The 23,211-nt window shown below is 42.7% G+C and overlaps 2 protein-coding genes across 7 annotated transcripts; one reads left to right on the forward strand and one right to left on the reverse strand.

Annotated features, from left to right (window-relative positions):
• The first annotated feature begins 8,476 nt into the window (after positions 1 to 8,476).
• Positions 8,477 to 15,198, forward strand: LOC124462769 (leukemia inhibitory factor receptor). Its single transcript, XM_047014396.1, has 16 exons — positions 8,477 to 8,611; positions 8,947 to 9,000; positions 9,726 to 9,785; positions 9,934 to 10,054; positions 10,162 to 10,325; positions 10,429 to 10,565; positions 10,674 to 10,821; positions 11,111 to 11,193; positions 11,342 to 11,546; positions 11,676 to 11,858; positions 12,070 to 12,201; positions 12,360 to 12,515; positions 13,190 to 13,336; positions 13,534 to 13,627; positions 13,788 to 13,869; positions 14,032 to 15,198. The coding sequence occupies exons 1-16, from the start codon at positions 8,560 to 8,562 to the stop codon at positions 14,608 to 14,610; spliced, it is 2,397 nt and encodes a 798-aa protein (XP_046870352.1). The 5' UTR covers positions 8,477 to 8,559; the 3' UTR covers positions 14,611 to 15,198.
• A 321-nt stretch (positions 15,199 to 15,519) lies between these two features.
• srek1 (splicing regulatory glutamine/lysine-rich protein 1) lies at positions 15,520 to 23,056 on the reverse strand. 6 transcript variants are annotated; one of them, XM_047014402.1, is made up of 13 exons: positions 22,821 to 23,056; positions 22,577 to 22,710; positions 20,677 to 21,685; positions 20,149 to 20,267; positions 19,723 to 19,905; positions 19,342 to 19,520; positions 19,022 to 19,152; positions 18,588 to 18,696; positions 18,316 to 18,429; positions 17,791 to 17,934; positions 17,333 to 17,404; positions 17,067 to 17,199; positions 15,520 to 16,655 (listed from the first exon to the last, which is right to left on the reverse strand). In XM_047014402.1, exons 3-13 carry the CDS (start codon positions 20,705 to 20,707, stop codon positions 16,524 to 16,526), a joined length of 1,347 nt encoding a protein of 448 aa, XP_046870358.1. In that variant the 5' UTR covers positions 20,708 to 21,685; positions 22,577 to 22,710; positions 22,821 to 23,056; the 3' UTR covers positions 15,520 to 16,523. The 6 variants fall into 6 exon arrangements, with proteins under 6 accessions (XP_046870358.1, XP_046870354.1, XP_046870353.1 ...); XM_047014398.1 differs by lacking the exon at positions 20,677 to 21,685 and having other exon boundaries at positions 19,723 to 19,902; XM_047014397.1 differs by lacking the exon at positions 20,677 to 21,685.
• Between the last annotated feature and the right edge of the window lie 155 nt (positions 23,057 to 23,211).

Raw genomic sequence — 23,211 nt, forward strand, 5'->3', positions numbered from 1 at the left:
GTTCTACAGGCAAAACAAACATTTTTAACTGCTAGCTAGATGTGATTAAAAGCGTTCTCGTGCCTCGCCCTTCAGTTCTCAACGTTGTTTTGCCTCAGGAGAATATATTATTAACCGTGTTTGGTATGAAACATGTCCTCTGTTGTGGTAAAGTTGAAATGGTGATTGCCACCGGCATGCAGTTCTATTCTTGGTGAGATCACTTTAGCATGAAGCAAAATGTAGGAGTTCAGACCTGCCCAGGGCAAAGACCTTTCATGGAACAGATCAGGAGTGTGAGGGATAAAGACATATTTGATTCACCATTCATCACCCCTTCATAATTGAATTATGAACGGAAACATATCGCACTGGAGAGAGAGAGAAATTCAGGGAGAGAGAGAGAGAGAGAGAGAGAGAGAGAGAGACAGTGTTATAGAGTATTTGTCCTTTCAGACTCCATTGTGTACCATACAGAGCAATCGCCTACACTACCAACCAAAACAACAAACCCAAAACAGAGCACTTCACTCAAACCACAGACGTAATCATACATCTCCAATGAGCTCTACGCATTATGTGGTTATTAGGTGCAGCAACACAGAGGTTTCATTAACCTAAGAGCTAGCCTTTCTTCATATGAATGTCAACATAAGCTACATGTAGGACTTTTAAAAATTTTGTGTATTTTTCCCTTCCCATCAATCCAATTATAAAACAATAACAAGTTCATGTTTTCTACACTGTCAACAGGATTATTTTTTTAAAGACTTAGTTTCTTTCAAGACAATTCTACATCGATCTGCAGTCTGTGATTACATAATAATGCCCCAAATCAATCCAATGAAAGGGAATCTTGGTACAACAGATTGCTTTTCAGAGGGCAGGTGCAGAATTTCAAAGAGCTAACTGCCAACAAAATATGAGATTCACGCGAGTATCAAGACTTACCTTGCGCCCCTCAGAAGAAGAACATTCACCATAAGTTAAATTCCGCCTTAAGGCCATCGTGTCTAAATGCCAAAACTCAGTGGTACTCCTCCTACACCTTGATAATAGCGGACAGTGTGTAGACTATAGTGAAGCCAGAACAGGGAAAGATAAACCGGCAAAATCCAAGGTACATCCTGTGATGACACCATCCGCCACAGGAGTAAGAGGAGTCTTAAACAGATTGAAAGTTAATCCTCTTAGCCACTAAGCCATTCACTGACACTGGACATCTCTTTTGTGAGCCGGACCGCCTGCTCCAACGAATGAGAGCGTTCCTGAGGGGCGTTAACACGCAGTGTCAAACGTTGTCATTGACTGTCTGAAAAATGAACCCTGCTACCTTGGCTGTTGGTCTTTTGCCATGGGTTTTTGACTCAACACAGGTGAATGAACCTTTCTGGACAGCCAATGGTCATGCTAGGACTTGAGGGGAGAGAGTGAGAGCAAGATAGTAGGAATATAATGGACTCCTTTTACTTTCATTGATGACACATTCCCATTACTTGTATTCAGACTGTTAATGTTAATTGGTGTCCTTCAAAAAAACCTTAGCAAGGTTTACAATAATGGACTCTGTTACCCATGTGGCTGAGTTGTCCACCAACAAAACCTTGTTTATCCCCTAACCATCACAGTGAGAACAAAATTACATGAAATGCTTATGCTTGGAATTAAAAGCTAGAAATTAGGGAGTACCTTTCACAATAAAGTGCCTTCCCAAAATGAAAATAAATAACAAAATGTGACTGGACTGCCAAAGAGGTAAAAAAAAAAGAATTGGTTAAATATGCTGTTCATTTTCCAGCTGCTCCAGGGAAATCATAGTAGAGTGAGAAAGAGACAGACACACAATCTGCTACTCTGCAGAACGAACACTGCAGCCCTGATAATCATGCAGAATAAACACCATGTATAAGATATACAGCGTTAAAGCACAACTGTTCCTTTTTCAGGCATTTGTCTATCAGTATTCAATAGCTGATAAATATTATATAAATATTCAATAGCTACAGCTGATACAGTGCCGGAATACAGAGCTTGAATCAGGTAACATTATTTCTGCGGATGAAAAATGTATCCATTACAATCTGTGTGAGATATTTAAACTATGCTTGCAAAGCAAACCCATCACCTTCAAACTCCAAACATTTCTCTCCCTCTCTCTTTGCCCTTTTCTATGAAGGATTTAGTATCTTCTTTTCTAAAATCTTCAATCGTAAAGTAGGCCTTACGCCAAACCCAGCCATATCTGGAGTGACCTGTTTTGGTTTTACATGGGCCAAATGTAAACAGAGGCTGTCGAGCTAAGAGTTGGACTCGGCAGTGCGGAGAAAAACACAGCAAGACTGTGCAGCCAGGAGATGTCAGAGCTAAGCCACTGTTCCCAGAAGCATTTCCTTCTTTAACTCTCTTAAACCTAGAGGTCAGAGGGCATCGATCAACTATACAGTCACCATGGCTCCACCGGAAATGGTCACTGGCTTTGGTTTGGGTGGTTTTATTAGACCAGAGTGGATATAACAGCGTATCTGCAGATCTGAGAACAGCACAGTTGCCTACGAATGCAAACATTAACCAAAGTTTGCATAGCAAAACATGTAAATGTACTTAAAGTAAAGGAATGAATGTTGTTGCTACAATTCTGGCATTGATATATGCAGCTGTCTCTTATGGATTATTAGGGGGCATTTTTTTATATGATGATCTCATCCTGAAAACAAACAATGTTTTTTTATTGAGCCAATTGGCTAATTTATGCAGACAACAGTTAGCCTGGTGTAAACAATATAGTTCAGTCCAAAACTTCTTCCAGTAATGTTGCAGACTGTTTTACAGGCAAGTGAGACACTTCAGACCCAGGTTGATTTAGCCTAATTGAGCTGATTAAAACCAGTCAAACCAGCCTGCTCTGGAAACAGCTGAAAAATTCAAGGAAGGGAAGCCCATTGTCTTTCCGATTCAACTTGACTTTCTGCTCAAGTTGGCACGCCTAATTTTTCATTGTAAAAAAGCTGTTGGCTATGTTTAGACCTAACACCTAATCCAGTGCAAGGACATTATAATACAGAACAATACATGTGCCACAATTTTGAGAGTTAGAGCGATGCATCTCATAACAAAAGGAGTTGCGATACTCAAATAACCCCTCAATGTTTTAGGTCTCAGAGGGTGGTCTTCCCCCCACACAAAGCCTGGATATATCTACCAAAACATGTCAACTCCACAGGGTGACTTGGAAAGAAAGATCAAACAATAGCTCCCACTGCGGATTACACACAGACAATTCAAAGAGTCTCTGGTTCGTTGTAGAGCACTAAGCAGAAACAATCTGAAAGAAACCTGTCCCTGCAAATATTAATTGTCAACACACACAAACACACAACTTTGTCTGCTATCTAAAACCACCAGGCGACTTATTTTGTCCAACCGAAACAATGATTTCATGTGTCGTAATGACGTACAGCGGTGTAAGCTATATGGGTGGTGTGGCTGTTTGATGTGAGTTACAAGTAGAGTCCCGTACCATCCCCAGCTGTCCCGTATTAGCCGAGACGTCCCTTGTATTGGTCCTAATTCATTTGTCCCTATACGTGACCTTCCTTGTCCCGTTTATTGACTGCTACGCTGATCTAACCACTGACGGATACAAGAGCAACAGCAGCTGATCACAACACTTTAGAATGATCATCAACACTTGTCCTCATCCAATCACAGCCCCCCATCACGCGCATTAGTATGCGTTAAGTAAATGCCAACTATCATTATGACAATTTGGCTTAAAACAATACACTGTAGGCTATATTCACAGAAACCCTTACCCGCACTGCTGCGGCAGGCCACCTTTGTCATCGTGACAAAGTTGGCAACCCTAGTTACAACTGACACACTATAAATGCATGTATTTAAATGCAAACTGTATAGCGTGCCCGCACTTTGGCTTTCTACGGAAGACATGCATACGACCATTCATGTACTTTACCATTTCATCTTCGTCTTCCTCTTCTTCATGAGCCAGTTCCTCTGCATCGTCTGCCCCACTCTTCCCGTCTGCCTTTTCGTCTCCTTCTCCTTTCATAGTTTCGAAGTCCGCAGCGCGGTCGTTGAAATATGTGTCACCTTGGTTGTCTTCTGAACCTACATCTGTACCTTCCCCTTCAGACAATGTTTCAGAGGACGTCTGGCTTCTGCTCCTATCAAACCGTTGGAAACGCTGCCCTTCCATATTGTCAGGTAGACTAGCACAAACACCTATTAAGCCACGACGTCAATAAAGACAACTCGCATTAGTTAGTGTTTCCTTACGGTAATATCGATGCCGCCAGCACACCTGTCCGTCGAATTCATATTGTTGTTTTCATTTGCTTGAATGGCGGCCAGTCACTCACCACTGAAAACTTCCATGCAGTGGAAGTTCCAATGCGGTGGTGTGATAGCAGTTCATCTCCGGCTGGATGTAATGCTCCGGTAACGAGTGTTTGCATGGACCCTCTACTCATTGCATAGCTCCTCCCAGTAGCCTACGAGAGGACCATTTCGCAGTAGCTTAGGGAAACCTGTGGATCAGGTAAACGAGGAACAGGATTTGTCCGATTGTTGTAAAAGAGGGGGTTGTTTTATATCAGCCTCGTGGATCATATTGGAGAGTTGTAGCCTAATCTCTTTGAGGCCCCCTCGGCTACAATTAATGTATTTAGAATCGGATCAGAATATTCTTTAAAAGTATGATAATAGTGACGTATGTCTAGGTTTTCATGAATCCACGAGGGTTGGACACCTTTCTTTAATTACGAAATTCTGCACAATTTACTGTACACTGTCAATAAATATTCATCCGACAAAAATATAGCTTTTCCTACTCAATTATGTGCTTGATAGCCGCCCACTAATGCCTAATGGGTTGAACAGGTTGCCGATGAGTGTGTTAGTAACATCCGTCTGATTCCTGGAGGTCAGAGACTCTATTTGGATATAAAGGGCTTGTTGCTGCAATAATGGTCTCTGCTGTGTACAAACATTACCGAGTACTCCACCCTAAACATTTCTCATAATGATTAGACAACCACAATAGGTACTACCAGTATTTTCGAGGGGTTGGCATCCGGTAGCACGATTACAGAAGTGCCACTGTTTGTCACCAGTATATTCAATATTTTTTCAACCTAATTCCACGTAAGACCATCTATTTGACATGTATCTAAGGGCCAGATGAAGACACAGTATTCTCCATTGTAGCGCAACAATGTTCAACATATTCTCACAACTGAATCCTTTAATTCTACGTCACATTACCCATGCTTCTCTCTCTATCTCTCTCTCTCTCTCTCCCCATCTCTCCCCATTTCTATCTCTCACTCTCTAATTCCAAACTTCGTTGCAATGGTCCAGCTCCAACTATTTTCTCATGTGATTGATGCCCATACCAATAAGTATTGGCTTGGTTTAAAAGTCTACTTATCTGTGACTTTCCAGCCTTAAAACACCTGTATTATTCTAATGTCCTCTAAACAGTGTATGAGAGAGAAATCCAGCCTGACTCACTGACAAACGCCTTTCACAGAGCTCTCAGTTTGAACTCACAACCCTGAACAGACGTATGGGCAGGGTTGTAACATCATCCATTTGCCTGAAGTCTGAAGTTCACAAGAGTGTTAGCTTGTTAAACTGCCAGCAAGGCTGTTATCTTAGTTGAGTTGCAGTGCCAAATAGCCCCTTATCGCATGTAGAGTACACAAAGGCTAGTGTCAGAGGCTAGTGTCAGAGGCTGATGTGCTTTTTTTGCACAGCAGTGTCATAGTTCTGATCTTGTATAGCCTACTGGAGCAGTTTCACAGCCCCCATCAATGTTTATTGATACTGAAAAAACATGTTACATATGACATGTTTCCATTATACACTTAATACTGTACACTTATACTTTAGTAGGGTTTGCTTTTGACTTGCATTACTTCAGTTTACAGATGTATTGATGTTCGAGCAGGAGGAGAACAGTGTCCACTAGAGGTCACTGTTGACCAACTGTAGGTCAGATTCTGTAGGTCAGAGGAATCAGGCTATTAATCATAAGGTTGCCGGTTTGATTCCCGGCAAGGTGAAATGACGTGTCCTTGGGAGAGGCACTTCACCCTACTTGCCTCGGGGGGGGGGGGGGGGAATGTCCCTACTGTACTTACTGTAAGTCGCTCTGGGTAAGGGTGTCTGCTAAATGACTAAGTGTAAACTGAGGGTGCATTGAAGCAAGACTTCCACAGCAGCCGACTACAGTATAATCTACTATTGTCATAACATTTCTTGTCATCCCTTTCTTTTACATGAACGTGGACTTTCCTTACAGTGCTGTCTTACAATGCAGTTATAGAGCACAGGGTAGCCTACTAGCAATGTGAAGTACATGGACAAGCATTGTATGGATTACTATATACAATCAAATATACTTGTTTTCTGTATTTGTCTATTGTAACATTAATTGTAGTATCATGTTGACACAAACGTTGTACAAACCTATTACTATCCACAAACATATAAAATGCAGCATTCTGATCAGGTATCTTATCAAAAGTTACAAGGTTTGAATGTGGGGTTACATGAAAAAGTTTCAATCAAAGAAACAGGTAGGGGAAAAACGCATATCTTTGTACTGAATCTTTACACCCACATCCTTACATGAGCCAAAACAAATTATAATGAAAGTATTTTGGTTTTGGGAGAATTGATGATTGTTATGTGTCATGTAAAAAGTGTGACTTCTGGAAGAAATTAGTATCCTAGTTTTCAGAAGATATCAGTGTTTATCTTAATATTATATCTGATGTCTTTTGATTTCTTAGCATGACTTTGTAAGTATTTACTTAAATACAGATATATCTCTTGATATTATTTACTGTCTAGGTGCATCAGCCTTACTATTCACCTCTTTTGCAATCAGCCCTGTGTAGAAAAAGTCTGTCAACAGTTGAAAGTTTTGTGGACGCGATAAAACTAGTTGTAAATCTTACGTTTTTTAACTACAGAGAGACTTTCTGTTCAACTGGGAGGCAGAGTATGATACAGGAAGATAGAACATGTAAAACAAGCGGTGTTCTCAGAATGTTATCTGGGTGTAGGATCAATGTCATGAAAATGTACCTGTGAAAAACCTTGTTATGCTGAGAACTATTCCATTCAACTGACTGGAATCCAGCGTAAGAGAGGTAGCTGATCGCTCCTTTATATGAGTGTCATCATTTAACACTTTTTTTTCTGAGTTTCTGGTCCGATTGGGGGAACTGATATGGAGGTGATATGAGATGACAGGAAGGTTTTGTCTTTTTCTCAGCAAGTTTCTTTCATCAGCAGCAAACCATAAACAAGACAATCTTTTAATAGATAAAAGGTATAGTGACGGTAGAAACTAAGTTGATGAGTTTACAGTTATATCATCATATGGACAGAATAAAGTGTAGAAAAACATGAAACCCATGATAAGAATCAACAACAAAAAAACTCACTTCTTCAGCAACATTAGAGCCCATGTTTACAAATGTTAGCCAAGTGTGAACATGCCTCTTCCTGTGTTTGCAAGACAGTGACAGTTCAGCACAGAAGGAAGTTAAGTGTATGTCGGCAAGCTTGTGCATGTGTTTGTCTATGTGTGTGTGTGTGTTTGTGTGTGTGTGTGTGTGAGAGCGTTATGGGTAGTAATGGTTCCATGTTCATAGTCATTGACAGATTGGAAGTGATCTTTGCTGGAGTAATTGATGAAAATATAATATTAAAAGTTGGATGAAAAAATACGAATTTTCCTAAAAAACCCTTACACATCATAAGAAAATAATATTTATTATTCATGTTGTTGCTTTTTACATGATAACGGTTTCAACAAATTACTAAGAAGATTCCTTGAAAGCAAGTAAAAAACTGCTTGAAGTCTTGAAAAGATTTGTAGCCTAGTATCGTTTATATTTGTTCTGTCACAGTTGACTCACAGAGTTGTATATATGAGTAGTTCTGTTCTCAATACTGTTATTCAAAACCGTTGAAAGTCTCAACTGAGTAAGAAGTTTTCATAATCTTTTTGACCTTTGAGTAATATGACATTTTAAACGTCAGAAAATTCAAATCCAAACCAGACATGGTAAACCTCTACAGCAGGGTCTGTTTAATATGGGGCTTATCAGGTACATTTAAGAGACTTAAACTGCAAGGGTATAGTGTTGGTGCAATTACTTTTCATGTCTTTGGAATTTACTAATGACTGGCAATTCATCCTTAGCATTAGTTATCAAAACTGTGGGGCTTTAATAAGATGACTGATGTGAAATTGATAACACATATATCTAAAAGCAATACTAAACAATCACATTGCCTACCTCAGGCCCCTATTGGATGCCCACTAAATTCACCACAATCTATGAACCTGATTACCTGCCTGAATTTGCATCAGAGTTTGTGGTTTCACGATGTCACGATGCATCACAACCATGTAGCCACTTAAAATCCACACCCACAAGCAGAGCATAGACAGAGATCAAAGCACACGGGCCAAGACACGGCACACAGACTGCTGCAGCCATGAATCTGGAGTTTATTTAACCACAGGAGCACACACAGATGAAAAGAACAATGCCCTTTCTGCTCAGCCTTGTACCCCGTGTCATTGTTGGTAAGTACTGCCATTTTGTTTTGTTGTTTCTTCTTTGGTTGTTTGGTTGTTTGGTTGTTCAACTTATCATTCACGTTCACTACCTCGTGTTTCTTGTGTTTTAGACAGAAGTATTAACCCTTGTGCTGCCATCGGATCATTGTAACCCACCTTTTGCACCACGACTGTGGGTCACAATGATCCGATGGCAGCACAAGGTTAATGCACTTAACAAATAATCATTTATTAATGAACATGCTCTTTTTACTGTACTAGTAGCATTGCGTGATTGCAAATGTTTTCAATAAGCCTCAATTCAATGAGATTTTAAAAGAACTGTTCATCCTTCTGTCCAGGTCTTTTGTTTATATACTACTTCCTTCCCTTCACCACAGCCAAGGATTCTCCAGGTATTTCAGAATAATTTTTGTGAGATTTTCCTCAAAAGTAGATTCTGACTGCTTCAGGGTCATTGTCTAATGTTGTGTGGCTGTTTTTTGGAGATAAGATACATCTGTCTGTACTGGTGGCAAGTACATCTTTTTTTGCTTTGTAGATAAATAGACCTTGCAAGCCTTTCCTCATACACAAGTATGTGTTGACTGTTGACCACATCACTGAAGATTGACAATCTGAAAGAAATAAGGGATTTCTTGCGCGCTTATGCTAATCATAAGAGTAGATCCGACACCGCCTTATCAAATCAACATTAACTTGTATAGCCCTTTTTTCAAGCAATGTCACAGATGGCTTCACACATGCCCATAGACGTGCCCCTTGGACAGCCTTATGATCCGTTCATGTATTGACTTATTTCATTCACATTTGCATTAGGTAACCTTTATCATATTCTGACAACACTGGTCTATGATGTATTATCCGCTTGATTGATCTTCATCAACAACATATTTTCAAACATGAGAGTAGCACCTAGTCGAGCTGAGATGACTGCGACCAGTGTACCAATTGTTTCTGCAAGTTGTGAATCAAAGATAGTACACCGTAATTAGCAACTTTTTCTTGCTTTTCTCATTTGAAGAAATTGTATAATTTAGAAAACAGAAAAGATTGTGTACAAAACAAAGGGTCTTTTGTAAAAACTGTTTTTATTCACTGTACCTCCTAATTGTTTTAGTGCGTTGTCAAGAAACTTGTCGCAGAAACTCGTGTCATGAACACTGCGTTCAATCTCAAGGTAATGGGGTCATAAGTTTAATGCTGCTCTGTAATGTCTGAACTATACCCTGTTTTTAGATGTCGATGAGAATGAGGAACCAAAAAGTTATTCAAATGAAACAGATATCACCAATCATTTGATCTATTCCGGTATTATTGTCTTTCAGATGGAGTCCATGGATTGAATTGCTATGGTTACATTTCAAATATTAATTTGAAAATTAATTGGATATGTGTTTGGGAATCTGGAAAACAAGCTTCAAGCCAGTACACACTCTACATTCTACAGTAAGTTAAATCAGCAACAGTTGGTCTAGATTCAAGGAGGAAAACAAGGCTAAGACAATTTTGCATGTTTCCATTTTGCCCATCAATAAACTTTTTTTTTCTTTCAGAAAGAAAACACGTTGCACAATGTTTGCTAACATATCTATAATGTCTCAAATACTGACACCCAATGATTTGTTTGAGAAATTGAACATGACAGTCCATGTTGTCGAGAAAAATGATGTGGGGAACTGCACCAAGGATGTTTTCACAGGCGTCCCACAAGATTCGGGTGAGATTGGTTTGACCATAAAAGCCTATTGTTCCTTTCAGCTTTGTGAAAAGCAACAACATGAGAACAGAGTAATGACGGTATCATCATCTTCATATTGCAGTTCATTGTGGTCCCCCAACTAAGGTCCACTTCAATCGTCATTCTAGACAGCTGGAAGTGAATGTTTCCTGGCAACTGACGAAAATCAATCAGTACAGTGTGAGGTACTGGACACACGGGAACCCAACCAAAGAAACGGTGGGCCTATCACTTCAAGAATAGTTTATTTTATTTTATTGACATTTTAAAGTTGAATGCTTCATTCCTTTCCCGTGGTTGATTCTCCTTTCATCTTGTACTTTGTAGCCTACAGTACAGTCCAGGGATTTGAAGACGTGCATTGTCAATAATCTTAACGCCTCGCTGCCCTATGAGATACAGATTCAGTGTGTTCCCAGTAAAAAAGGATTATGCAGACAGTGTTTGTGGAGTGACATTTTCCGAGTCTCACCAGGTAAGGATATCTTGTTTTAAACTTTCTATCAGACGAGGTACAGGTGTTCAACATATAAAGGGAGTCAGGTGGCTGAGCGGGTAGAGCATCGGGCTAGTAATCTGAAGGTTGCCAGTTCGATTCCCAGCCGGTGCACATGATGTTGTGTCCTTGGGCAAGGCACTTCACCTTACTTGCCTCTGGGAGAATGTCCCTGTACTTACTGTAAGTCGCTCTGGATAAGAGCGTCTGCTAAATGACTAAATGTAAATAAAGGGCAGCATTCTTTCCATTTTGCCCCTTCTCTCAGAACTTACTGTTAAGCCTTTCATCGAGGAGATAAAAGAGATTCCTCAGCCCGAAGGAACACGAATTATTGTTATAAAATGGAAGGTAATTATTTTCAACAAATAATAACATAAAAGTTAAACAACGCCTGGTGTTGACGACTCAGTATATATCTGAAGTGCAATATTTTCAGTTGGACGTGTTTAAACCACAGCGTCTCATGTCAGCTTCCTATCACCGTCCCATTTGACAGTTTGCCGAGGCAGAGTTAGCAGAGGGCTACCACGTGACCGTGGAGAAACTCTCTGGAGAGACTCCCAGAAAGACGTTCAACTCCACCAGACCGGAGATTAACCTGGTCCTCTCCCACTCGGCATATCTCCTCAATATCTCTGCCTTCCACAGCGCTGCCACTTCTCCTGCATTAGAGTGGACAATCGCTCCATTAGTAGACAAAGGTGACACTTGTGGCTATTGCTTTGAAGTATTTCTGTCTTGATGTTGGCGTCTAGAATGGGTGGTGACTGTATCAACCGTTGTAAATGGATGAGAGAAATAATTAAAGTGCTCTTTATTTGTCTCCGTAGACCTACCTCCCGAGAGGCTGAATGTCACATTCAGTGGCAACTCCTCCTTCATAATCTCCTGGCAACATGATTTGGTGAAAACATACAGCTGCTTTTGTGTGGAGTGGTGGCGGAAAGGAGAGAAACCAGCTCACAAGTCTTTCTATGAAAAGGAGAACCACTATGAAATTATAACCTTGGAGGGTGATATATCTCTCTCTCTCTCTCTCTCTCTGTTGATGAACTCTCTTGATTATATATTACGAGTTAGGGATGGTAAAAAGCCTTGAAAGACAAAACACATAATAACCATCCAACTCTACCTGTGCACATCGTTTTTTGTATTTATTTCCCTGCATACAGATCTGTGACTTCCCACTAACTGAACAACACTTATTGTTAATTCCTGAATCAGAACCTCTGCAGCCCTACGAGAGATACACGTTCACCCTCCACACACGGCCAGACAAGGACACGTGTAACCTGAAGAAGATCAACAACAGTGAGACCACCTATGGGAGCATCCATGCCTACATCACCGAAGGACGTGAGTTTGAGATGGAAATACCGTTTGCACCACTCGTGTGCTTTCGTCGAGTGAATTTACTGAAGGGTCTGTGTCCATAAAATGCTCTGCTATTTCCACAATCCAATTTTGTGGGAAAGTACAGTAGCGTGTAGTCATCTTTCTGTCGGACGTCCCAGGACCCAGCAGTGCCCCGGGGAACATCGGCAGTCGCAATGAGACCCAGACCTCTGTGATGATCGTGTGGGACCACGTCTCTGAAGAGGACAGCATGGGGTTCCTGCTGGGTTATCACCTTCACTACAGCGAGGATGAAGCAGCACACACGGAGACCAGTAAGCACTGGGCTCGTTCTAGATCAGGAGTAGGCAATCCTGGTCCCCTGTCCTGCATGTTTTAGATCAGGGGTGTCGAGCTCCGGTCCTCGAGGGCCGCTGTCCTGCATGTTTTAGATGTTTCCCTGCTCCAGCACACCTGATTCAAATGAATGGTCATTACCCGGCTTCCACAGAGCTTGATAACGACCCATTCATTTGAATCAGGTGTGCTGGAGCAGGGAAACATCTAAAACATGCAGGACAGGGGCCCTCGAGGATAAGGATTGCCTACCCCTGATCTAGAGGGTATCTTATCATGCCTGACTGAATGAATATAGTGCAAGTCCCAGTCTGTCATTGTCATGGACTTGGACAAGACACAAAGGCACAAGCATTTAGACCAAATCTAGGTGTCTAGTGTTATACATGGGTGAAGTCGAAGCGTCAATATCATTTGCAGTGAATCTTACACCAGGCTTTATTTTTGTCCAGTGGTTCGTTCAAAGGGGATATCCTGTTCACACTCAGCTATATTCATCACACTATATCTAACTGTGGCTTTCTTGGCTGCATGGGGAACTGTAAATGTACAGTTTGTTCCCTGAAGACCAGTTTTTGGTCCCTATCCAGATGAGAAGTTTTAACTGTTTTTCCTGCACTTTACTGGCTGCCCGTTGGCTCTGTGCCTGCAGACGTCACAGTGGGCCCAGGATCAAACATCTATAAGCTCGAGGATCTTAAAAGCAGTCAACAGTACCAAGTCCAAATGTCGGCGTTCACCAGGGCAGGGGTTGGAGTTCGCAGTTCAGCTGTGTACTTTGCAACAAAGCAAAGACAAGGTGTCCTATCAATCTATCTATCTATCTATCTATCTATGTCTATCAGTCTCACATCCAATCTGACGACAACTTTGTTACATTTATTTCCACTCGTATGTTTTTAGCAAGCAACAGTGAATTCATGGGTGGATGAAGGATGTGCGGTGAGTGAATGTTTGCTTTCACTGCTCATTGCTGTGTGACTGACTCCCATGCAGATTTCATGACTACGGGTGTGATCCTGACAGCGCTGGTTGGCCTAATCGTTGTGTCGATGTTTGGGTGTCATTTCTCACCACTGTTAATAAAAAGGTATGACTATTTCTGGTCTTTTGGGCTTTACAGTTCAGTTATAATATTCATATTCAATAATTACCACCAAGTGGTAATTTTTAATATATTTCTTGGAAATGAAAACACATTACTTTAAATTGCAGAGCTACAGAAAACAGGTTATATTATTTGCTTTCAGAGCAAAGAGTGTGTGTTGGCCTATGATACCTAATCCCAGCAACAGCTACGCCATCCAGGACATAAAGGGAGTCTGTGAGTTGGTAAGTTTAATGAAATAGACTATTCTTCAAATATGTTACAGTAAGGTCCTTATTTTAAGTACATTTCACTGTCAATATACCAAGATTTGAATGTTTTAGTTGAACTCTTTTGTTCAGTTATTTGTTATTTGTAATTATGATTTGGGGTTTTTTTCTATATAGGAACTCCTGGAACCAATAAAACCCCAGAAAGTGGAAGCAGAGGGAGATTCCAGCAGTCTACACCTCATTGAGAAAGTGGCTGAAAAGTCTAATATTAGCAACTTGAACCGTGGTATTGACTCAAATCTGCCCTGCGACGGAGAACCTGAGCACATCAATAACAAGACTCCTCAGTGTGAATCAGCCTGCGAGGGCCTCTCAGCAGATCTCAGCTGTGGGGGAGTGTGTCAGAGACACTTCCTCTCCACAACTACTGAGAGAAAAGATAAAGATCTGACTTCTGTCTGTGCGACACCTTCCTCTATGAACATGCAGCACTCAGATCCCATAAGCCACCAAGCGGTCTTCATGAGTGACTACACAACCATGGAGCTGTTTCAGATGGCCATGCCTCTGGACTCTCGCCCTTCCACTGCCTCAGCTGACACCCAGGAACAGAGACTAACCGGTGACAAGGATTTGACTTCACTGAGACCGGAGTTGGATTACGTGCGGCAGTCGCTGTGCAATGCCCTCTTTCTGTCCCAAGGGGGCCCCCTTCCACCTCAGAACACAGAGCACTACAACACTGTTCTATGAGAATGTTTGGAATTTTGTGAAGTACAAGGTTGACACGTTACTTACATACTGCATATCGGTAGTTATAGCGTGTATATATATATATTTATATATCTTCATTTGCATAATCCTTGGTCCTTGTAGCACGACTTGGAAATGAATCTGTGCCAATGCGACAACTCGAAACCAAGGGGTCAGATGGCTGAGTGGTTAGGGAGTCAGGCTATTAATCAGAAAGTTGTTGGTTCGATTCCTGGCTGTGCCAAAGAAAGTTGTGTCCTTGGGCAAGGCACTTCACCCTACTTGCCTCGGGGGAATGTCCCTGTATGTACTGTAAGTCGCTCTGGATAAGAGAGTCTGCTAAATGACAAAATGTAAACCAGGCAAAGCCTTTCTTTAGCAGAGACACGGGCAGTGTCTTCCACAATTGATACATAAATAAAATCCGATATCGCATTAACAAATACTTTGAAGCAAATATTCTTTATTTGATAACTTTTCTGCAAAGATTTATGTGATATACATGTTTTTGTCAAATGTACAAATACGGTCTATGTGGACCACACACACATGCAACCAAGATGGCCAAAGCAGCACGACCAAAACCACCAAACCAGTTACCGTGGCGACGTCTAATCCTTTTAGCCAGTTTCACCATCCGCAGCCAGCATGTACACAAAGAATAAACTCAACAACAAACTGGACATTTTGTTTCTACTGTTGGATACAAGAATATAAAAAAATAAATTATTTACGTCATTTGTTAGATATTAGTCTTGTGTGACATATTTACTCAACATAAAAACAATGTCCAATGGCCTCTCCCCAGTCCAAGGGGTTGTGTATAATAATGTACAGGTCTGACCCTTCTCCTAGACATACAGGCAGCACACAGTCAATTCAGTGGAATATGGCAAAGTAGGTCACATGGTTCAACTCTTCATCTAAAGTTACAGTAACTACCAGCAACAAATACAAAATTGAAATAAAAGCTCAATAGCAAAAGTAATGGAGCACATACCGAAGGATGGTGTTTAAACAGCCATTGGGTACAAAATACAGAATTCTGATCATCAAAATACGATTTAAAAGGGGAAAAAAAAGACGTGTAATTCAGTAAACACACAAAAAAGATTTAAAAACCAATCACTTTATGAATATCAAGACAACACGACTTCAAATTATGTCTGAAACTGCCCTAAACTGTCTAAACTGCCCGATCACATATTGACACCTCATCAGGACAATACATTTCTTTTAAATCTTAACAGCTCTTTATACAGTATACTAATACAGTGACTTTTGTACAATCTCAGTCTAGGCACTTTGACTTGCCTGTGCTCACAAGCAATGCATTGACTTGTGTGTAAAGCTGAACTTCAGTGTGGTGTCAGGCGTTGGGTACAGACCCTGTACTGCAACATCTCTGACTACTTACACTTCATATGAATATTTAATCACTATATGAATGTTGAAATCTGTTTTTAGACTACAGAAATGTTGAGTGAGGGGTAGTGCATACACTGATCTCAGAATTATTATTATTATTTTTTTTTAATAAACTGAAAATGTATGCAGCAGAAACAAAAGAAATATAACTATTCATGTCAAACCATATTCACTAATAAAGAAAGATTCCAGGTTCCTTTTTCCATATGAATATCATATAACAGCAGGATCACAGCAACATGGTTATGGACTCTGCCTTCTCTTACAGCTACACACTTCCAATTAGCTGAACACACAACTCAAAGCTAGTCAATCAACTAGAAATGGCCATGGCAGGTTGGTGATGATTGAGGTTTTGGCAAGTTGTTGTGCCATTTCAGGGAACTGTTGCATGTGTGTGTGTGTGTGGGTGTGTGTGTGTGTGTGTGCGATTGCAAGTCCATACGAGATCATAAAGTAGCAAGCCAGGTGCCTGCACAGTCAGTTCATGCTGTGATGTCATCGTCTGGGTATGTGCTATGACTGCCGTTGTGCCGGGCGCAGGGTGATGACATCACGTCTTCGCTGGGTGTGGCGGAGTCTTCCCTGTTGTCTCTCCCCGCTCTGTCACTTTCCACCTGAAACAACACAGCAACAGTCTCTCATTTCCTAGCATACGCAACGCAGAACCAGGGCAGGTCTGGAGCCATCGGTGGAGCACAGATGAGAACCAACTAGAGGTTGGCGTACCGTAGTAGCAGTTTTCAGTGCACAAATGCGAGAGGAAAAAGAATCCATAAAATTGCAATTTGCAGCCAAAAGTCCCCATAAAATTTCAGTACAAAAATACATAGCTCTATAGCTCATAATTAGTTATGAGCTTGCTTATGCTTCAAACAAGTACATTTGGAGCTGAGCTGGGTGTGGATGAGGGGCCCGATTTAATTGAGGTCATCGCACAATCTAGGAAACTTCCAGCGACGTTTCGGAGAGCCAATAGCTACTTGTGGTGAGATGCATTGGGCTGTGCTGCTTTCAGAGGGGCTCACCTTGACCTTGGCAGGTTTGGCCCTGCGCTCTGTCCGCTCCTGCTCTCGGTTGCTCTTCTTCCTGGAGGTGGATCTCTCCCTCCGCCCCCTGCTGATCTCGCTGGCCCTCTCCCTCCTCTTCTCCTTCCTCCCCCTGGAACAGAGACACGGGGGGCGCCGCCGCAGCGCTCAGTGACCACTGCGGCGGCCAACGTGACGTACGTGCAGGCGAGGCGTGTTTTCGTCGGGGTGTGGTGGAACGGCGCGCTCCGAGGGAAATGGTTTACCTCTTTGGAGTAGGCGAGCGGGCTTTCCTGCGAGGGCTTCTGGATCGCTCCCGACTTCGTCTGCGGTGGTCCCTGGGAAAACGACACGCACGCAACGTTTTAAAGTCGACTCTACCTTTCCAAATACACTGAGACTAGCCAAATGTCATGTCCTGGACCTGGTCTATGATCCCATAATTATTTTTGCAGTCTGGTAAACGTAAATGACGACAAAGGTAAAATTCCGGGCACCAACGTACGACCGATGACTCAAGGGGCATCATTTACTGTCGAGTTGAAACATCCTCCCTCCCACACCCTTCATTTCCTGAGTGGAACACGTCACAGTCTACAATGTCAAAGGTCACAAGTCCAGAGGTCAGGCAGAAAAAGGTCACGGTCTACAGTGTCAGGCGGGGGGGGGGGGGTCAGTGTCATCCAGTCTGCAGGGGTCGCCCAGCGGGTCAAGTTCTGCTGACCTGATGGCGCTGCCCGACCCCAGGAAGCCCCCGGAGCTGTCTGCAGGAGCTCTGCCCTTTGTCTCCTTCTGTCTCCTATCACCCTTCTCTTGAGGGCCATCCACCTTGCCTCTCATGTTCACATCCTTGTCTTTCCGCCTGTCCCTGAGGGACACCGGAGAGTGGGTCACTCACACTGTCCCCTTTCAAGAGGACAAAACGGGTACAAACCACAGAGACAAACTGGAGCCCAGTGACTCAACTACAAAGTCATCGAAACAACTGGAAACGGATGTCATTTATTAGTGTAAGAGTTGTGTTTTGTAAGCGTTTGTAAGTTTGATGGTGAGTCACTGCTTTAGGCCAAGATATAGGTCAGGACTGAATGTTAAATGTTGTTTATTTCTGAATACTGCTTGTTTATTTCTGAATACTGTTTGTTTATTTCTGAATACTGTTTGTTTTAAAAGCCTTGGAGGCTCTAAACACCCGCAGGCAGGATGGCAGGGTCAAGCGAGGGCAGGCGGGCGGGTGACATGTGAGTACCTGGACCTGGAGCGACTCGGCCTCCGGTCCCTGGAGCGAGACGGCCTCCTGCCTGAACTCCTGGAACTGTGGCGGTCGCTCAGCCGGGGTCGTGACCTCTGGATGGGCTTGCTCCTACACAGGTGGTAACGCATGGGGAACAAACATTAAAGCACTTCTAAGTGCACTTTTGTGCAATTTTTATATACAGATTTTATTTTATTTTTCTAACACACATATACACATACACACACACAACATAGAAAAACAATTTTTGGGGATTCAGTGCCGACCTGTGGCTGGAGCGAGACCTCTTCCTGCGTGTTCGTGACCGGGACCGCGAGCTGGAGTGGGACTGCCTGGACCGCTTGGAGTGACTGGGAGAAGGCTTCTTCTCATCCTCTGAAACAGTGTTGACAGTTACCTCGCTGCACACCTGTGTACGTTCACTCATCACTTATCTTGAGGAAGTCAGGTGGCTGAGCGGTTAGGGAATTGGGCTAGTAATCAGAAGGTTGCCAGTTCGATTCCCGGCCGTGCAAAATGATGTGTCCTTGGGCAAGGCACTTCACCCTACTTGCCTCAGGGGAATATCCCTGTACTTACTGTAAGTCGCTCTGGATAAGAGCGTCTGCTAAATGACTAAATGTAAGTCATTGCCGGGTATTGAGACTCAGCCCGTGGTGTTCGGGTGCTTCCAGAGTGTCGGGGTGCACCTTCGTCCTACCTGGTTCGATGGCGGCGGCGATGGTGGACTGGGCCTCCCTCACCCTCTTCATCACGTCCTCCAGCTCCTTGGCTGCGGCCTGGGGCGTCAGCTCTGGGGGCTTCACGATGGCGTTGTTGGAATGGTTAATCCTGAGAGAGACAACACGAGGACAACAGCCTTAGGAGCTTTCACGTCTAAGAACGTCGACGGTTTGGAATCAAATATGGAAATTATAATAATAATATTATTATATTAATATAATATTAAAATATATATTTTTATATAAAATATTCCTTATATATTAAAATAATAAGGAAAAAAAACGGGCGAAGGCCTACTTCAGGGGTCTGTCTCCGAACATGACTCCGTTGAAATTGAGGGCTCGGGATACCGAATCCTGATCGGCGAACTCCACAAAGGCGAAGCGCGTGGGCTGCGTCTCGTCGCCGGCCATCCTCACAAACTTCACGTCTCCCACCTGCTTGAAGAACTCCAGCAGCTGCTCCGCGGTGGTGGTCTGTGGGGGCCAGACGAGGAGACCAACTCAACACTACAAGCTACGATAGTGGACAGCACCGACATCATAAAGTCACTGCGGTAACATTGAGAGCGTGACAGAAACATTTACTGGGTTCACTCGCCGACTGTGAACGTCGAAATAACGTCATATTGTTCATGTATATGGGAATGAGGATTTTTTTGGGGGTTGGCTTTGTGACCTGAGAATTCAAGTTGCCGACATAAACGGTCCTCCGGATCTCGTCGACCTTGGAAGGGTCCACGTTGCCCATGAGGGGGGGCTGGGAGGAGCTGCCCCCAGCCAGGGCTGTCAGCGAGTGGTCCAGGACAGTCGGCAGGGCCACCAGGTTCGCCACAGGTAGGCTCAACTGTGGAGGCTGCTGCTGCAACACACACAGAGAGAGGACCACTCAGAATCTATGAAAGCGACTTCGGACAGGACTGAGTGAAGATGCCTTCTAGTATTTACGAGATGCAAGCTAGGCTGTGGCTGTCCCAGATTACCTGCTTAGGACACGCAGCAGCACTTTTCTTTTTTAAACCACAGAATGTTTGAACCACAGTTTTATCGCTTTGGATAATAGTATAAAATTGCTCTAAATGAGTCGAACGGAGCTCGTTCTCACGTTGTGGACGGGAGGGGCGGGGGTGGGTATGGGCAGGAGCCCTCCTCCTGGGACCAGTCCGGGTGAGGGGACGGCGGGCGCCAGCATAGACAAGGCTTTGGCCTCCTCTGGGATCTTGCCTGCAGACAACAGGAGAGAGTTAGCGGACGCAGTGGCGCGACTCTTACCCTCTGTCTCCTCTCTGTCTGCACAAATTAGCCCAGTATTTCTAGAGAAAGACGACATAGCCTTTCTTCGCACTGTACATCTTAAGAGCTCTACTCGCTACCAAGCGACTAATGTAACTGTAGCCTCTGCTGCTGGGGGTTTTTAATGGAGGCGGACCAGCCTCAAACTCCTCACATTCCACCCTTACGTTTGGTAAGCTAGATCCCTTCATCGCCCTTCTATCAACAGCTATGAACACACAGACGTTAACAAGACTTCTGTTCAAAAACAAAAAGGCAGATTTTTTTTTTTTTTTTCATAGATCCAAAAAAAAAGAAAGAAATGCAGAGAATTGAGTTAACACTTTGAGTTATGTGTCACCTGTACTGGAAACATATTGGTCATGAACCATACGATATCAAGCATGGGCGCTTTCCCCAGGGGGCGATCGTTTCGCAGTGTTGGAAAGGTGTGCAACACAAGACAACGGATCATGATGGCTGCATCACTAATAGCACACAGAACATCAGATTCAGAAAAGAAGAACATTTTTTAAGTATCTTAGAAAATCTCCCCAAACTTTGCTAGCCAAAAAAAAAAAACTATCGGATTAGAAACCTTGATTGTGGGTCAGTTTGGTCATTTTCCCCATTAGAAAAAGGAGGAATGATACAGGGGCACGACTTTAGTCTTAAAAACATAAGAAATACATCTAAAAAAAAGTGTGTGAAGATCTTGCATTTCCAAAGGGCAAATCGTGATCTTTAAACAGTTAACAAGCAAACCATTAGCTTCAAACTTAACGTGCACTTGAACGTCATCTAACGGCTTTGGGATAAGTTCACGTAAAAAGCGAAGCCATACTTTAAATTTGCCCTGCACCAAAGTTCAGAAATTAGCTGTGACTGAGCTCTATCATACAATAACACCTGACTGTATCAACAAGGAACAGAGAGTCAAGTTGTGTTAGTCGGGTTCATAGCATCCCATGTGTGACACACATTCCACCTGGGTGCCATGGCAACCTGGACAGAATTCAAATCAGACACAACTTGCTGTGGAGGAGAAGGGGGGGGGGGGTGGGATAAACCAAAATAAACCAAAAACAATTGAGAGAAAAAGAAAAAAAAATCTAGAAATATGCAATACTGTAGTTTTCTAGAGAGAGAAGACAGAGGACAACATGGGAAAAGTATGAAAAGAAACAAACCAAAAGAAAACAAAAAGAAAACAAAAAGAGACAAGGTGTCCATCTTGGAGGGCTCTGCGGGCTATTCTCCTGGTCACATTCCCCCCTTGAAGGCTGCGTTGGCCCCATCGGGGATAGTGGCTTGGAAAACAATGCCTTACTCAGGCTAGTGTAGTGTAACAGCTGGGCCAGTCTAGTCATCTGATATGCACACATAATCACACAGAAAAAACATACAAAACCAAATTAATAAACTCAGTAGCCATCCTGCACCAAGTCACGTGGACAAAGCATTTCAAGTGAGAGAGAATCAGTCAATCAAGGTGAAACCACTTCTAACAGGTACATTAAAAGAGTAACAGTGGTTCCAGGAGAGAGGGAAAAAATAAAATAAAAATGAAATGCAAAAAGAGAGAAACAAGACGAAGTTAGCTGTATTTTTTACAAACTGGATGGTTTTTAGCTACAATGACCTTGAACTGATCTTGAAATTCATTTCTAATCTTATTAGTAAAGTTACACAATGTATACCAAACATCAGTTGTGACATGTAGCCGATTTTAATGTTAATGCACTCCTTTGATGTTCATATGTAAGTCTAACTTGTATCTCATCGTGACTTCCGGCTATGTCGATCTCACGGTACTACCCAGTGTTCGAATTCTGTCAGGGGTCTGTCAGAGGGGGTTTTCCTTGTGGGCGGTGGTGGGTAACATGAATGGCACGGCATCCTATACACCTTTTTTTGATGTTGTTGGACTTATGGTAAGTCCAGAAGCCCCCCACCTCTGCCTTAATTCGAACACTGGTATTACCTTGCAGAGAGAGAATATCATACAAGACCACATCAAAATGAGATGACTGTATGGACACAACGTTCTGCCTGGTGCGTCCTCAAACCTGAGTCAGACTCAGATAAGCTAGCAGCTAAAAATGTACCGGCTGTGTGTAGGCCTGTGAGCGTCTAGGCAACTGTAATGCAATTAAGCACTAATATTATCACAGAAGTAGTACCCTAGTAGTAACTTGACAAAAAAAGTTACAGTTAGTCACGTCACAGTTCAGAAAATGTGAACAGCTACCCATACTCACCTTCAGCACATGGAACCACTATCAAAGCTCTGTCAATAAAAACAGTGTTGGTTAAATGCTGTGCCACACCAACACTGGATGGCTCTCGATACTTTACGTAACATACTTTGGACGAGAAAGAGAGAGGTGCATTGCTGTAAGACAGAAACAGAAAAAAAACTAGGTAAGTAATTGATTTAGGTAACAGTTAGGCCATATATCCCCGATGTTGCTTTAGTAAGCCTACTGCGAAAACTGCACTTACTCCGGCGGGTATAGCCGCAACTCCTCGATGTCCCCAAGAAATCCAAATAGAGTGCGCATTTGGTCACTACTCACGGCAGACGAAAGATTGGTTATTTGAACTACAGCTGTTCCAGGAATTCCACTCATTGTTGGCGTTGTTTAGTGCTGAAAAGAAATAAATACTGTTTGAAATCTTCAGACGATATTAATTGTCAAAAAGGTTTGGAGTCGGACCTTGTTCTACGAACTCGAAACAGGGATGACTGAACAGACAGCGCCACCGTGCGGAAAGGATGTCCGTGGAATGTTTCCTCTAATACAGCTTGATCTTAATACTCCAAAGATACCAAGATCATTTTCAACAGGTTCGTTAAGATTGGTGTTTATATTGCACCCCTACGTTAATCTAA

This window comes from Hypomesus transpacificus, unplaced genomic scaffold, assembly GCF_021917145.1.
Source record: "Hypomesus transpacificus isolate Combined female unplaced genomic scaffold, fHypTra1 scaffold_245, whole genome shotgun sequence".
Lineage (NCBI taxonomy): Eukaryota > Metazoa > Chordata > Actinopteri > Osmeriformes > Osmeridae > Hypomesus > Hypomesus transpacificus.